General features: G+C 47.6%; 3 protein-coding genes across 3 annotated transcripts; 1 reads left to right on the top strand and 2 right to left on the bottom strand.

Moving 5' to 3' along the window:
- Window positions 1-5,720: 5,720 nt before the first annotated feature.
- BKA55DRAFT_503723 (amino acid permease/ SLC12A domain-containing protein) lies at window positions 5,721-7,551 on the bottom strand (the record flags this gene model as incomplete). The annotated part of the gene is made up of 4 exons (XM_046187034.1): window positions 5,721-6,427; window positions 6,481-6,923; window positions 6,977-7,142; window positions 7,191-7,551. The coding sequence occupies 4 exons, from the start codon at window positions 7,549-7,551 to the stop codon at window positions 5,721-5,723; spliced, it is 1,677 nt and encodes a 558-aa protein (XP_046052924.1).
- A 3,196-nt stretch (window positions 7,552-10,747) lies between these two features.
- Window positions 10,748-12,517, bottom strand: BKA55DRAFT_504438 (uncharacterized protein; the record flags this gene model as incomplete). The annotated part of the gene is made up of 1 exon (XM_046187092.1): window positions 10,748-12,517. One exon carries the CDS (start codon window positions 12,515-12,517, stop codon window positions 10,748-10,750), a length of 1,770 nt encoding a protein of 589 aa, XP_046052923.1.
- Window positions 12,518-13,674: 1,157 nt separating this feature from the next.
- On the top strand, window positions 13,675-15,001 carry BKA55DRAFT_536053 (phosphoribosyltransferase-like protein; the record flags this gene model as incomplete). Its single annotated transcript, XM_046189775.1, has 7 exons — window positions 13,675-13,754; window positions 13,845-14,145; window positions 14,196-14,513; window positions 14,564-14,699; window positions 14,750-14,758; window positions 14,822-14,886; window positions 14,939-15,001. 7 exons carry the CDS (start codon window positions 13,675-13,677, stop codon window positions 14,999-15,001), a joined length of 972 nt encoding a protein of 323 aa, XP_046052922.1.
- Between the last annotated feature and the right edge of the window lie 521 nt (window positions 15,002-15,522).

The following is a 15,522-nucleotide window of genomic DNA, read 5'->3' as shown; positions in this document are numbered from 1 at the left end:
GTCGTTGGAGAGTTAACTGGGGGTTTGATAATTTGCTACCAAGGAGGCGCTTCGTCGCTTCTAAATATTATCGCGGTAGATAGCAATCCCGGAAAATATTGGTCGTCGATCGCAACCGATTTGGCGATGGGACGCTGCTAGATAATATTAAGAAGTCGCCTCGTCTTTTGGTGTTCTCCAGACTAGTCTTATTGGCGTGCCATATCGAGCCAGGGATTCGTTATGGTATATTCGATCTGCCGTGCGATATCAATCTCGCTTTGTTGCGTATCTTCCCCTCACAGAGTTCCCACTAAATGGAACGAACGACCGTTAACGATATTGAATAACAGTATAGGAGGGGAAAAGAGTTGGAGGGGGATTAGAGGAATAAGAAGAAGACATCGAGATGAAATGGGACGGTGAATGTCCAGGTGGGTTCAGCAGACTTGGATCTGGCTTGACATGGGTAATATGGGGGTGTAAGAGTGAAGAGGCGTGCGCTAAGAGGGAGAGGGTGTGAGATAATGGTGAAGAAGAGCCTGAAGACAGAGAAAGTCTTGAGAAGCACAATTCAATCCCCGGTCGCAATCTGCTTAAATCCCGCCCGAGCGAGCGATCACAACCTGGAAAGACTCTCCACCAGCACGCGAGAGGGCAAATGAGAGAGATCTAACCGACCGGAGTGAGCCTCCACTGTCCGTTTTGTCAGGTGGAAGAGCATGAACTGAGGAGTGCGTCGACAACAGGGGTTGACTAAGTACAAACTTGGCACGAGAGAATCGTAATAAAAATACCACAAGAACAGAGCAAAAGAAGAAAGAATGGCTTATTAGGTATGTATTGTAACCATAACTACAGCTTCTGGTGGCGCGAATACGTACAAACAAAATGCAAATCACCCTCAATTCTGTACTCCTTCTCCGCTGAATTCGCCATTCAGAGAAGTCCAGTGTCAGCTAAAGCATTAACACCACCTGGAAAAAGTGGCCAGCTAGAGCCAAACCCGGCTAAGACCCCCGCCATCATTTGCTCAATGCAAAGTCAAAAAGTCAAAAGAGAGTCATGGCTCTTCCCCAAAGGCTCACGGGATTGGGTAGGTCATCCCAAAGAATAATTAGCGGCCTTGTATGGAGCTGAGGTCAGTCACTGGAGGCTCGATTTACGAATAGCAATTTGCCTCTCACTCCCCTATAGCGCGGCACGTATAAGGGTCCTTGTTATTATCATCATCTGTGCCTTGCAGAGAAGCCTTCCATTGCTGTTCGATCTTTCCGATCCCCTTAACTACCCCGTCCAATCAAGTTCCCCAGTAAAGGCCTGAATTGGTTATTTGCATCCACAGAGTGATAGCCTTGGCTACAATTACCGCCGGCAATTCATGCTGCCGTTTTCATCTGTAATTCAGCTCGACTCAACCAACTCATCCTATCTTTTCCTTCTGCATTCAAACAGCAAATAGACAAGGATTTACCGTTTGGACTGCTAGATTGTGCCGAATGGTGGTGACGGTGGTGAGCCAAACGCTCCCCTCCCTTTCATGTCCAGGGGTCCCCCCGAGAGAACGCCAGCTCCAGAGACCAGCGCGGGTCCATCGGGCACGCTATCAAAGACCCTGCCCTGGCCTCTGGGAAGAATGGGAGAAAAAAAGAAATGGACCCCTGCAGTAGAGGATCTGCTCCCCGCTGCCCCCCCTACACTGAACAAGCAGGGCGCTGAAGACTGTTGAAGCCGCTGAAGATGTCTTAAAGTCCGCTGTAATAACAAGGGCTCGTGTTGTTCTATTGGACGGACAAACCCTGCTTCATTCAACTACTGCAGCGCATTGTCTGAGCGCAGGTCATCCAACGGTCAAGGTTCATCAGTTATTGAAGCTTGAGCTTTGATGAAGTGGCAGTGCATCACGGAAAGGAAGAAAGAGAAGAGAAGGAAAAAAGATCCAGGAACCAGAAGCCAGAAGCAGAAGAACTGATCCCATACCAAGACTGGTTAATCAGGGGATCTAACCAATCCAATCGTGGCAGTCCAACTTTTGCTTCTGCTTAGATCCGATGACGATCTCCTTCCTCTTGTCGTTCACCCCTTGTTTAACATTAGATCCTTGCAGAAGTCTCGTCACTGGAAGAGGAAGCCTGGAAGAAAGTGAATTAACTTTCTGCAGGTACAATTAAGTTCAAAAGTTTGATTCACATGATAACTACATAGCCGAAAACTATACTCTGTACTGCAAGGTAAGTTTTGTTTTTTTTGCTTGTGAACTCCGAGCCCCCCCTGTGCCTTGTGTTCAACCTGAAGCGTTCGGTTGGTGGTGGGAGCGGAAGCGATGGAAGGGATGGCATGCATATGACTATGACTATCCGTACCTATGACGGAGCACAGGGAGGGATGTGATTGAATTCACTAGCGAGGTCCGTGTGGCACTGACTGGTGGATATTTGCTTGACGAGATGCTTGCGTGCTCTTGTTATGGAGGCCTTGGCCTAGCTATCATGAGGTCCCCCAGATCTTCCTCTTAGGGGTGATCAACGCAGCTGTCAATCTCGGCTGAGCTGTAAGGATATTATGATTGAGTAATTGTCAATCCACACGTTCGGGTTCCAGCTCACCACCAGATGTTACATTGTCTGTCTATCTTGTGATATTGAATGTTATCAGATGATTCAGGCTGTGCACATTTGACGGTTTGGTTTCACGAATGTTCCAAACTCATCCCACATAGAGTAAACAGCTACCATTTTTATCTTTGCTAGCTATTCTAGCTCTTGGTTCATGCTTCCACATGTTTATTTTCAGTTCGGCTCCCGAAATACAAAGACACATCGGCGCGCCGTGCTTCACATAGTGCGGCACGGGAATGTCATCCGGAGCCTCACAGCCTCCCCTTTTCACGTCTACGATAGAATATCTTGACAAAGTTTTTTGTTTATATCATCCCTTTCAAATCTCCATAGCAATATATTTCAACTGTAGATCTCTTTGCACGATACTACCTCATCTAGGTCCATGCTTCTCGGTTCCGCATCAGCGGAGATGGCGGCTACAGTCTACTAATGGAAATCCTCGTTTTCTTCAGCTCAAAGTTGAGCATCATCGCAAGCAATTCTACGTGACCTAGCTTAGCTGAGCCAAGGGATTTTCTCAATCCTTGGTGTCAATCAGCCGAATCTCGTCGGGTAACGCACCTACAGGCGACGCATCTCTCCAATGTAACGAAAACAGTGGACAAAGAACTCCATTATCTATCAGAGACTGGAATCTTGGCCGGTTTATTGCCCGCTAGAAACACAGCCAGCACCAGCGCTAAATTAACGACGGATGTTTTCCCTCAGAGACGGATAGCTCACAAACCAAGAGCTTCTCCCTTTTTCTTCTCTACTATCACTAAAAGTTATCGTGAGATTCTGCTTCGTATCCCAAGCTTTTTGCCCCTGGGCTTACAGCAAAACATGACTCGTTTTTCTGACTTCTCACAACATTGCCGGCGTCATACCGGAAATTTCCACAGCGGTGGAGGCGGTCTTGTCCATCGTGATTTATCACAATGCAATGAGCTTCATAGTTCATTTGATGACCAAACGTAATCATCAGCCTCCAAGCACAGAACAGTAATCAATTAGCCTGTCGCCTGTCATGATGCTGGTAAGGCAGAGCCAGGGTGTTATATCCCAGACTCCCTCGTGGTTCGTCTACCAAGATTCACAGTCCGTTCGTTCTCTACCTTGGACAAGCGATGCTCTTCCTTCGTTCTTTTAGCTAGACCTGATGTGGTGAACAACAGTTTGTCCACCAAAATGCCACTTTCAGCCACCCCATGCTGTAAACCCGCAGCTAGCGACTCATGCAAGCCAAGACTATTGACTGAGCAATCAAAAGCCGGGGCATACTTTTCTGTGTTGATGCCGATTATCGTTCGATTTCGAATATTGCCAATAAATTATTAAATGAGGTGTGATACGAACGCATTCACAATTCTTCGGCGTCCGTTTGTTCTATATTCAACCTCTGACGTCTATTCTCATCCTCATTATCAAGCGATATCCCATATCGGGCCCTACCGTTCCGAAAGACCGGCCCCTGAAACGCGGGAGTAGCAAGGACCTTGTTTTCTTCGGCCAACTCCTACTGTTAACAAACGGTCTGCCCGAATACATAAGCAGATCGTCTGGTTATTTTTCTTATTCTGGTGGGTTTCAGGTATAACTTTCGCCTTTTTGTCTCTTCTCTCACAGCCTTGTCCTTGTGGGCAAGAAATCGATATATCACATGAAACACCATCCCGGTGTTTGATAGCTCCAGTATTTTTCCTATTCTTGCTTTTTAGGCTATCTGTGCTTCGAACGAATATTGAAGCTGCGAAATTCCTTGATTAATTACTGCCCCATCTTTGCATTGGGTTTACTGCAGCTGAAAGATCTGTGATATTCGGATATATTGGATCCCGAGATAAATGGAGCTGGTTGAGGTTGCATCAAGCAAAGCTGGCAACTTGATGGGTCATGTATATTGCTTTTTTGTTTCTCTGCTGCGTCAATTGCAACGTCTCTCCACATGTTAAAGCCAACTGTTCATGCTGTTTATGAGATATCAACTGCTGTCAAATGCCGAGTTATCTATCCGTTCATTGAGTCCGTTTACAGTCTGCAGTTCGCCTTTATGCAGCCAATGGGACACTTGCATGCAGTCACTTTTCTTTTTCCATGGAGTCGGGTATGTAGTATTGGAACATGTTTGGTTTCGTTTATGCGCCAATCAGTTTTCATCCCATGTTTGCTTTTTGGAATGGGTCGATTCGATCTTCTCTTGCCTTCCTCGCAAAACCAACTTGTTCTGGAAGGGCATCTTCATATTTCAAATCGATATTCTCACTCCTCAAAGTACACTATGGCGACAGCTGATAGGATATGGCCAATGGGGAGAGTCAGTGTGTGAGTTATGTGTAGTCCGTAAAGAAGTCAGCGACATGTTGAAAGTTTCGAGACCTCGTTGAGGTATAGGGTAGTCAGATAGGTCCAGTAGTCTCGAATATCCAGGCCGATTTTGTTAGTGCAATGGTTTATTCATTACTCTTTAGTTAGATATATCAAATTCTGTGGGTGTTGATATGTTATAGTCTTTGTTCTTGTATGAGTGTGTTGATGCTGGCTTCTGAGTCAAGATCATTCTTCGTGGACTCTGTTTTGATGTTTGTGATTAATCTCAGAAGTCACTAGTGATACATTTGAGGATTTCATGTGTGATTGAGAAGATGATGAATTGTTTCTTGGTGTTTCATCAAGTTTACTCTAATTGAAGAAGAAGAAGTCTCTGAGTTTATCAAGTCACTGTAACCGCTGTCATGATATGGATTCGAGAAGCTTGTTAGATGACTACCCTATGTCAACGAGCGGCCAAAAAAAAGAGACATGGTAGAACCACCTTCAAATACATTGTTCAAATTAAGCTAATATTGTTAGAAAAGCTCGGGTAGCTTGCCTACGAATATGTGCAGCTCCCGTAAGGGTATCGCTTATATAGACACTGGTACTCGAACTGGAGCCGACAGTTTGAACAACAGAGGGGTGCCGTAAAGATAGAAGCCTGAGCAGCCATTTTCCAAGTACAGAGTGACTTCTACGAAATCACATCACCAATTTGAAGACATAACGTAGCTTAAATGAACATGTATTTTGGAGTATTACTGCCAGCTGTAACCTGAATGACATCCCGGAAATCTGTGCAGTTTCGAGATATATCGTTTCCAATTACCACATACGCTCCCAGCACCTCTTCCAGAAAGGCATAGCAGCAAGCTCACGCTTATAGTTCTCCTCAATACCACCCTCCTCCCAGTGCTTGCACTCCTCATCAACCTCCTTCTTGCCACTGACAAGATCGGCTGTCTCAGGGTTGACAAACTTGGTCTTTTTCAAGACCTTCCAGGCAATGAACAGTATAGCAGCATAAGCGTGGCAGAAGTAGCTGGTGACGAAACCCTGAGTGTTCCAGGGCTCGAACTTGTCGAAACCGATGAAGAGGAGGGCAGTGACACCGAGGAATAGACCGACATAGGCAGCCCAGGGGTTGAAGGGAGCGATGTAGTGCAGGGTAGACTTGTCCATGCCCTGGGCGTTGCGAGCGCGGTACCAGCCGATGAAGACGACAATCATCATGGTGTAGGTGGCGATGAGACCGGTGGTGGTGAGGTCGACGAACCAGAAGAAGACGGTGACGGAAGACTCGCCAGCAACCAGGAAGGTGATGCAGCTTATGAAGCTGACAGTGAGGACACAGTACATGGGAACACCAGCCTTGTTGCACTTCATGAGGAAAGCAGGGGCTTGACCATCGCGAGCAAGACCATAGAGAGTTCGAGAGGAGGAGTAGAGGTAGGCATTTCCGCAAGAGAGACCGGAAGTGAGGATGAGGAAGTTGATCAAGCTGGGGAGACCGTGGATGCCAAGGTTCTCAACTATATATTTGTTAGCATTGAGTTTGTGTGATCGAAGAGACGATATGACTTACTGCCAATGACCCAGGGAGAAGCAGCAGCACCAGCAGCGCTGTTCTCAATAGCACCAAGCAGACGCTTATCATCCGAAGAGCAGATGATACCAACAGCCAATACGCCAAGGACGTAGAAACCAACAAGTCGGTAGAAGATGAGCTTGGCCACTCGGGGAATAGTTCGTCGAGGGTTGGCGATTTCACCGGAGGACAGAGAGATCATATCGGGACCAGCAATAGTGAAACCAGCGTAGAGAACAACCTTCCACCAACCACAGAATCGACCAAGGTCTCCTTCGGCGTGGTAGGGTTGCATAGCCTTGCCGCCCTTCCAGTATCGGAATCCGTATGCGTCGCCCTTGGGGTTACCGCCGCACATGGTGATGAGGGTGATGAAGAGGAGACCGAAGAGGAGGATGACCTTGAGAGAAGCCATGATGAATTCAGCTTCACCATAGTACCTGAGAAGCATGTTAGAAATTTCCTCATCTGAAGTTTTGTGATGTGTACTTACTTGACAGCAACAACGTTGAGCAGGACGCAAACGACCATTGCCATTGCAACCCAAGCTGCAGGATTGATATCAGGAACCCAATATTGCATCAGAGTCGCCACAGCACTGTATTCGACACAAACAAGCATAAGGCCAGCGTAGAAATATGTCCATCCCATAGCAAATCCTATTCCATATTAGTTGAAGTTCTGTATCAATCATATACGAAACATACCAAGCGCAGGGTCGACGAAACGGGCAGCAAGCTCAAAGATGGAACCACGGATAGGAAGATACGAGCACATCTCGGCAACACACAAGTTGCAAGGCCAGACGAAGAAGACACCCCAGATCAAGTAACCGAGAACGACAGAGAGAGGACCAGCAGAGGAGAGAACACCACCGATACCAACGAAGAGACCGGTGCCGATGGAGCCACCGATGGCCATGAGCTGAACATGTCGAGGGGAGAGACCTCGTACGGTTCGGCCATATTCTCTATCGACGGAGTTGTGATCGATCAAGACACCAGGTGAAGTGTCTGAAACGTTGGGAGCCTCGACGGCTTTTGACTCGGGGTCTTCTTGATAACCCATGACGAAGGGTGGTTTAACAAAGACGAGATCAGATTTGAATACTCAATCTCTTACAAGAGTAGAACTCTAAGTGGAATGGAGATGAGGTTATGGGAGCAATGTCGTGGAGACACAAGCCTGGATATAAGAACATCTAGGAGGGGGAGATCACCCTTTAAGAATCAAGTTGACTGTAACCATGATCAAGGTTATGGATCATGAGAACCGGCCCGGTTTTCTGTAAGAGGAGCTCACCATGTCGATTAACATGGCAGAGCTATGCTATTCCCAATACCAGAAAGCCCAAGTTCCCCGATGTTGGATATGCGGAGGTGAGAAGGTATGTAGCGCTAGACCAAGCTCTCCACCGCGGTAACGGATATGCTTTTAGGTACAGGGGCATGATAAGCAATGCATTCAACGGCGTGTTAAACACTGCTGATCATCTAAACCAGCACAGAGGTGAAATCGAGCTCACCCCAACCGGGCCGGTTGCATCATCTCAAAATGGTAAGTACGGGCGACAGAGTGCCATTATGTGGGGGAATAGCAGAGGGCCATGACTCGGCCTTTTCAAGCGATTGTGTAGGATTTCCGTGTAAGTGATGGCTTGAGGGAGGATTATGGTAGTGTTGGGGGGAGCGCTAGAGATGTTGCCAAGACAGGCGAGACCAGGTGTAGCGAGAATTGGGGACCGATCCTTGTCTCTTTGGTATGGGGACTGCGGGTAATGGTTATCAAGTGTTTTGTGGGCGAGAGGAGAGAGAGATAGGCAGTTTCACGGCGTGGCCAAGACGGGACAAGAAGGGGAACCCACCGCGGTTAAAGCTTGGTTGATAGGTTGATAATGATGATTTATTCCCTTGATCGTACGAAGGAGAGTAGAGCATTGCAATGCGTAAGTTGAGAGAAAGTCGCTCAATGTTAACTAGTCCTCCCTGATAAGCCATGATCATCAAACACCATCAGACTATCCGTTCAGTGACATTGAGCTCCCCATTCTTCCATTACAAGACCTTCCCTTGAGTTTGGCTCAGTCTAGACGGCTATACCGAGCACCGTTACCCCGATACATCAGAACATCTCCAACAGCCCAGCTTCAGCGCGCTCCGAGGCAAACACAAACACTCCAACACTCGCGGCTCCGATGCAAGGTTCTTACCCCAGACAAGTCAAGTCAAGCCCATCTCGTACGTAATGAAATACAGCGGCTTTCGTACCGTATTTGCTCAACATCGTGTGGGGAAGTTCAGGTGCGGTACTCGGTACCGAAAAAGCGGTTACTTGCAGAACAAAGCAAAACTACCGCGCTAGACAAAGTCTCTTTTGCAGTGGCACGAGGAGAAATGCGGGGGAAGAGGGTAGAAACTTGACGCGGTTTTTAATTTTAAGCATGGGTTTAAGCGTGTATGATCCCGGTCTGGTCGGACTGTGGCCGATTTTATTGCGAGTCATTATTACGTGAGTGATATTGTGCCCAATTGATGTGTTCCTTTTCAGGAACAAACAAGAGAGGAGAATTGGAGAAAAGGAAAAGCTTGTCGACTGTAGTTTAGAGGGATATTCTGACCTGACTTACTGTCCGTCCTCTGATACGAACCCTGTAAGAAGATGGGTCTCTTGATTCTGTCTTCTTATCAGTAACACCCCTGACCGCGCCTAATTTGGTTGGAGAAGGGCAACTCTGGCAGAGATAAGAGAATGGAGAATGTGGAATTGTTCTGTATGCAGTCTAGAGTGAGCCTAATGCCAGACCCCAATTCAACCTCTGTATTTCTCCAAATCTGCAGCACATTATTTCTGTGAACGCCTTCACCTTGCTTATACTCAGCATCTGTTTTCCCCAGATATCTCCATCTGTCAAGATCTCTACTCCCCCGCAAGCTCCAGCAAACAAGGTAAAATCTCTCCAGATAAAAATCTGGAGAATCCTGAGTCCCGGGCTCGCGGGGCCCCACGAATATCGAGTCAGCAAACGTAATGAAAACTTGGGCACTGAATATCAAATGGCATCACTGACGTGCCATCTTTTTCTCTCAACGGACCAGCGGACAGCAATGAAACTGTGGGCACGGAATCACCCGGCCCCTCTTGTATCATTCTCATTTTTGTGTCTACAAATGTCTCCATTTTCAGTATTAAGAGGCTGAAAAAAGTCTGTTGCTCTCCCGGTTCCTAGCATCGGTATAACATCCCGGGTATTTACGTTCTCACGAACTACTGTAAGCCCAGCGCCACAAGACATGTATAGAACCTTTTCTCATCATCGTGAATGGGTAGAATTGTCTTCTAGAAGAGAATTGAGACAGACAGGAACCGGCATCTGATCGAGCTAGGGGTGCTTGTGTGTGTGGAGAACAAGTGCAATCCTTGTCACGATAACAAAACCTCAAGCCGAAATCGTAGCTGAAAATAAGCTTGAAAACTAACACATGAGCCGTCGGCAGTCTGGTATCAGACTATTTCTTAGTCGTGTTCTCTTACCCATTTCTTCGAATGAACCGGCCCGGTCGACGAGACTGATATTTCGGCATCAGACGTCTTCAACGTGAGGATCCACCCCCAGATACCAGCTTCATCTTGGCGGTTGATGCCAAGATGATAGGTACAGTCAATCGTCTGATTACATTCGATGCTGAATCATGGATACGTATCTGAATGTGATCGGTCATCAGTGCTATGGATAGATGGACGCTCTTACGATCAGTGATTGTCCCTTGATTAACAAGGAGCGTTGCTAAGAGAGATGATAGACAGACTGGATGTCAGTATCACGAATGTCACATTAAATTTCCTCTGAAAATTGCACAAACGCAACTTTTGATATTTTATTACCAGTTCACGCTTTCATGTCTTCCCAACCTGTATCCCATACCCTGCCTTTTCCTCATCAAAAGAAACGCTCCGTATGCCTCAATAACATAAACCAGTCTCAACAAAAAGACTCCTTGACTAATGTCAAATGACGCCTGCGCTCCAAGATATGTACCAATGCCAGGAACGTCAACATGATCACCATTACCCGATGCTAGCACTAACCGGCACCTCCATTGATCCTACTCTACCACGCGGCATATGCATTTGATGCCAATCAATGCCCCGAGAAGCTAAACTGCCACACCTGTTCTGGACCCAAAGCCCCAGATTCAGGGCTGGTACCCCATCCTGGAGTGGCGTAGTCGTGATCGTTTGAAAGACTCAGCGGTCTGGGTGTGCTCTAAAGATACCGTGTCTTGAGCCACTCTTCGTCTCGCAGTCCTAGATTCAGCCCGTTCTGTGTCCACCATCGTCGAACTGCACTCTGGTCTCCTATGCTGTCCTCAAGAGCCTCTTCGATGTTGCACGTCCGGAATTCGACCATCTGCTTTCGACCCTCCATACCCTCGAGCTCTCCATGAGCAAAGTTACGCCACCACTCAAGCACCGCTAAGTGTTTGAATATGGTCGGTGAAACGAGAACCTCGGCGTCAAACACGAGCTTGTCATCTCCTTTCAGCCGTCTCCAGGTTTCTAAAACCTCGACTTGGCCCCAGCGGCTTGCCATCTTGGCGACGCTGTCACCATGAGCAGCAGGGATACCTGAAGCGTCCCACCACCGCAACACATCAGCTTGTCCATGTTGTGTTGCCCATAATAGTGACCGGCCCGGTCGTAGAACGACCTTGTCGTCCTGTGCTGCTGCATCGCGCCACCACTCGAGAACCAACAGATGTCCATTCCCGCTAGCCTGCTCCAGCGCAGACTCGGTATATCGCATCATCAATCCAGACCGACGCCACCACCAGTCTAAAACGCGAACATGCCCAAACTTAGAGGCACCATCGACAGCTTCTGCGTCGTATACATGGCGGTCTCTGAACCATGGACTCTGTTTCCAATAGTCCAGCACATCAGTGCGTGGATAATAAGCGGAGGCTTTAGTTGGCAACGTCGTTCCATCAAATGCTTTGAAAAGATCTGGTCGGTTGGCTTCCATATACGCCAACACGTCAATAAGACCAAATTTGATCACTAGTTTGATAACCAGTGCTGATATATCGTGAAATTCTGGTGGAGATTGTGATATCTTTTTACATATCGCCGCGGAGTTGCAAGTCAGTACTGTCCACTCGAGCTCGTGCTCGTACACCTTCAACGGATCGTTACGGTCTCTGGGCTGACTTGTCCATGGTGAGGGCATCGGTAGGTTGGTGTACATTCCTAGGGCCTTCGCAAGTTCCCAGTCTCCTGCATAATCCAGGATAATAGTCCAGATTTCCGGCGGTAGCTTGGACTGAACTGTTACGTCCGCATTATCAGTCATTGCCATTCCTGTGGCGACCTCAACATCTCTTCCCAGTCCTAATAAGTCGGCTTGGTTCTTTATAATGCCCAGCACTTCGTTAAAACCATTCCAGTTAGGTACTCGTTTCGGGTTTGGCGATCCTTCGTAATGCCATAATATCGGCGTCACCACACGTATCCAATTCCATTTCCGATGCAATTTGCTCAAGTGCTTCTTGGTCATTGGGTTCGACCACATATGTGTGCTCATGCCAGGGACCAAGACAATGCTCTTTTGTGTATCCCATCCTCTGAGCACTTCGCCGAGGAATGTATCTGTGACGCCTGCCAGCATCTTTGCGATGCTGTCCGCATCAAGTGGCACGCAGACCATCAGATCTGCCCACTCTACTAGTTCGAATGCCTGTTGCCGATAGAATTCGATATCGTCGGCCCGATCGCCTGCTCCCAGCGCCAATCCCCGGTTCTGCATAACAATAATCGTTTGTGTTAATCGCGGGACTACATCGTCGACGATCGCTCGCGCTTCAATCTGTGGATTTTTCGAGAGGCGCACCACGAGTGCTTGCGCCCAGGATGTATCGCGGGGTCCAGTGGCGGCGACGAGAAGGCGGAGTTTTCGGTTGCGGGCCATATCGTGGAGAGACGAGGTAGAAGCAAGAGCGGGACTCAGCCGCGGCGAAAAGGAATGATGGTGTGCCATGCTGGAAGATGACCCGGATCCAACATGGTTTGCATGAGATAGATAAGGAGGGCAAGCGGTGAAGTTTGAAGGCGAAGGGTTGTGACGGGGCATCAAATCACTGGTTCAACGAGATGCGGGATCACGTGGCGGTTTCTGTTTGATGCGATAGTCTCGAGAGTACGTAGAGAAGAAGTGGTTGTTTTCGATTGGAGTGTAATAGTCGGTCGTTCGAGTATAAAAATCCTAAGTCGTCAATCAGTCGTCGGGTTGAAGATTGCTTAGTTAAGATCGGTCGTGCGATTTGACAAATGATGCTCTCGGAAGGGTCTGAATGGGGCGACGACTAGGAAGGCAAAGAAAGAAAGAACATCGAGTCTGCTCCAGTTTTATCCTGGTAAGGTTCCGGTGCAAGCCGGTAATAGAGGGGCAAGGGGCAGTCTTTTGTCTTTATAGACGCGGAGTGATAAGAGCTGACATGACGTCGAATTGATTGTATTGAGGAATTGAGAGGGTGGAATGGAATTCGGAGAATTGTTCGACTATTTGAGGCTATTATTTCTCATCAAGTTCTAAAGTTATCATGTCATGAATCACATCATAAGAAAGCCAAAAGTTTATCCTCTTCCCCAGTTATAACCCCGGCATATTGTCATCAGGATCGATACAATCTCACCATAAAATAACAAGTCTCTTGCCTGGAATATTTCTTGAACCCCGAGAGCAGCTGACGGTTATGTCTAACTTTGCTCATCATGACCTCTACAACTCAAGCCCATACACATTTTAGAGTTCAGCCTCTGTAAATCTATTTCGAATTCAGCTCAATCAAAAGCGTTCAAGACGACATCAATCACATGACCCAGCCTACCTTTAGCCTTTTGGTATACAAGTATTCTAGCTCCCGACTGCTCCACAACTCGACACCCGAAGATGGAAAACTTTGAACCGCTTTGTTGACTTTTGATCTTAGTCAGAGACTTTTTGATCTTCCTTCTGATCCTAACAAACCTCTCCCTCTTTTGTGCATCACTTTCAGCTTGTCCCCGGCGTTGATCATCGACCTGAATCACATACCTGAACTTCCCGATCCTGACCCGAGGCGCTGCGCTCACGGTTATTTATTCCTCGCCGCCAAAAATTCTTCGCCCCGCTCTTTTCTCTTCCCTTCTTTGACAATGTTGGACCAAATGGCGAACGAAATCAAACTCATCTCGGGGAGCTCCCACCCGGAGATCAGTGCCAAGGTCGCCAGTCGGTATGTTATTCTCATTTTGCGCTCCTCCCCCAATCTCTGGCGGTGACGCTGCGCCTGTAACTGAGGGTACAAGTTGCTGATATAACTCAGACTCGGCATTGATATCGCAAACACTATGAGCTTGAACTACTCCAACCGAGAGACTAGTGTTTCTATCGGAGAGTCAGTCCGTGATGAGGATGTGTTTATTCTTCAGTCTACTGCTCCTGGAGATGTCAACGATGGTCTTATGGAGTTGCTCATCATGATTCATGCTTGTCGAACTGCCTCGGCCAGACGGATCACCGCTGTTATTCCCAGCTTTCCTTATGCGCGTCAGGACAAGAAGGACAAGTCACGAGCTCCCATCAGTGCTAAGCTGATTGCCAACATGCTCCAGGTTTCTGGATGCGTACGTGTTTCACTGACATAATGTCTGACAACCTACTGACCATAACTCAGAATCATGTTATCACAATGGATCTTCACGCCTCGCAAATCCAGGGCTTCTTCAACGTCCCCGTGGACAACCTTTACGCTGAACCCTCCGTCCTTCGTTGGATCTGTGAGAACCTCAGCGTCGACAACTGTGTTATCGTTTCTCCCGATGCCGGTGGAGCCAAGCGTGCTACATCTCTTGCTGACCGCCTGAACACCGGCTTCGCTCTCATCCACAAGGAGCGACCCCGACCTAACGTCGTTGGTCGCATGGTTCTTGTTGGTGATGTCAGCGACAAGGTCGCCATTCTTGTTGACGACATGGCCGACACCTGTGGCACAGTAAGTTACGCGTAACCTCTTGTAAGTGACACAGGCTAACCCCATTATAGCTTGCCAAGGCTGCTGCCACAGTCAATGAGCACGGCGCCAGGGAGGTGTATGCGATTGTTACCCACGGTATTCTGAGTGGTAAGGCCATCGATACCATTAACAACTCATGCCTCTCTGGCCTCGTTGTCACCAACAGTAAGTAACTCAATATGTGCATCTCAAAGACCTTTGCTAACCTTTCCCAGCTGTTCCTCGTAAGCTTTAAACCCGGCTTTGTGCGTGCGTTGCGTGTTCACGCGGTTTGCTAACTTCAATAGTGGGTGACAAGATTGAGCGATGCCCCAAGCTCAAGGTCATTGATGTGTCCGGAACACTTGCTGAGGTATGATACATCACATCTTGCAGGTGCATCGTGTTACTGACCGAAAACTCAGGCTATTCGACGAACTCATAACGGAGAATCCGTGTCTTACCTCTTCAACAACGTCCCCGTCTAAAGTCCTTAGATACTAGAAAGCAAGGTGAAAAACAAGGTTATGGAGTTGGTAGGTTCGGTCGTTTCGTTGAGGCCGCAGTTGCGAACTAACAGCCAGCAAGCGGCGTCCTTTTATTAGAACTGAGGCTTGGGCCAAGTCGGATTTTCAGTCATTTGGGTAAAACTTCCAAAACCCACAAAAAGAGATTTACTAGACTATATGTTGCACGAATTTGCTAGAAACTGGATCCCATGTTCAGATGCATGTGCGATGTTGGCTCGACGCACATGTAGTTCTGTTCTGCGCGAATTTGGATTGATTACAGGTTTCCTTCTGTTCAATCATTTAGTAGTACGTATGAATTGAGTTTTAGGATTCAATTGATACATCGACTTGAATCTTGATGCTGAGTAAAGAACTTGTAAAGAATCTCAAGATTTAGCTATTGAAGGGTTCTTGCGGGATGCTTTACGGGAGACCTGCCAGTTTCTTGAGACAAGAATACTTTGAGAAGATAGATACGACAGGTTATCTATTTGACG

Source organism: Fusarium redolens, assembly GCF_020744475.1.
Source record: "Fusarium redolens strain MPI-CAGE-AT-0023 chromosome Unknown BKA55scaffold_4, whole genome shotgun sequence".
Classification (NCBI taxonomy): domain Eukaryota; kingdom Fungi; phylum Ascomycota; class Sordariomycetes; order Hypocreales; family Nectriaceae; genus Fusarium; species Fusarium redolens.
Note: the sequence above shows the minus strand (reverse complement) of the source record. Positions and strands in the feature narration are given on the sequence as shown.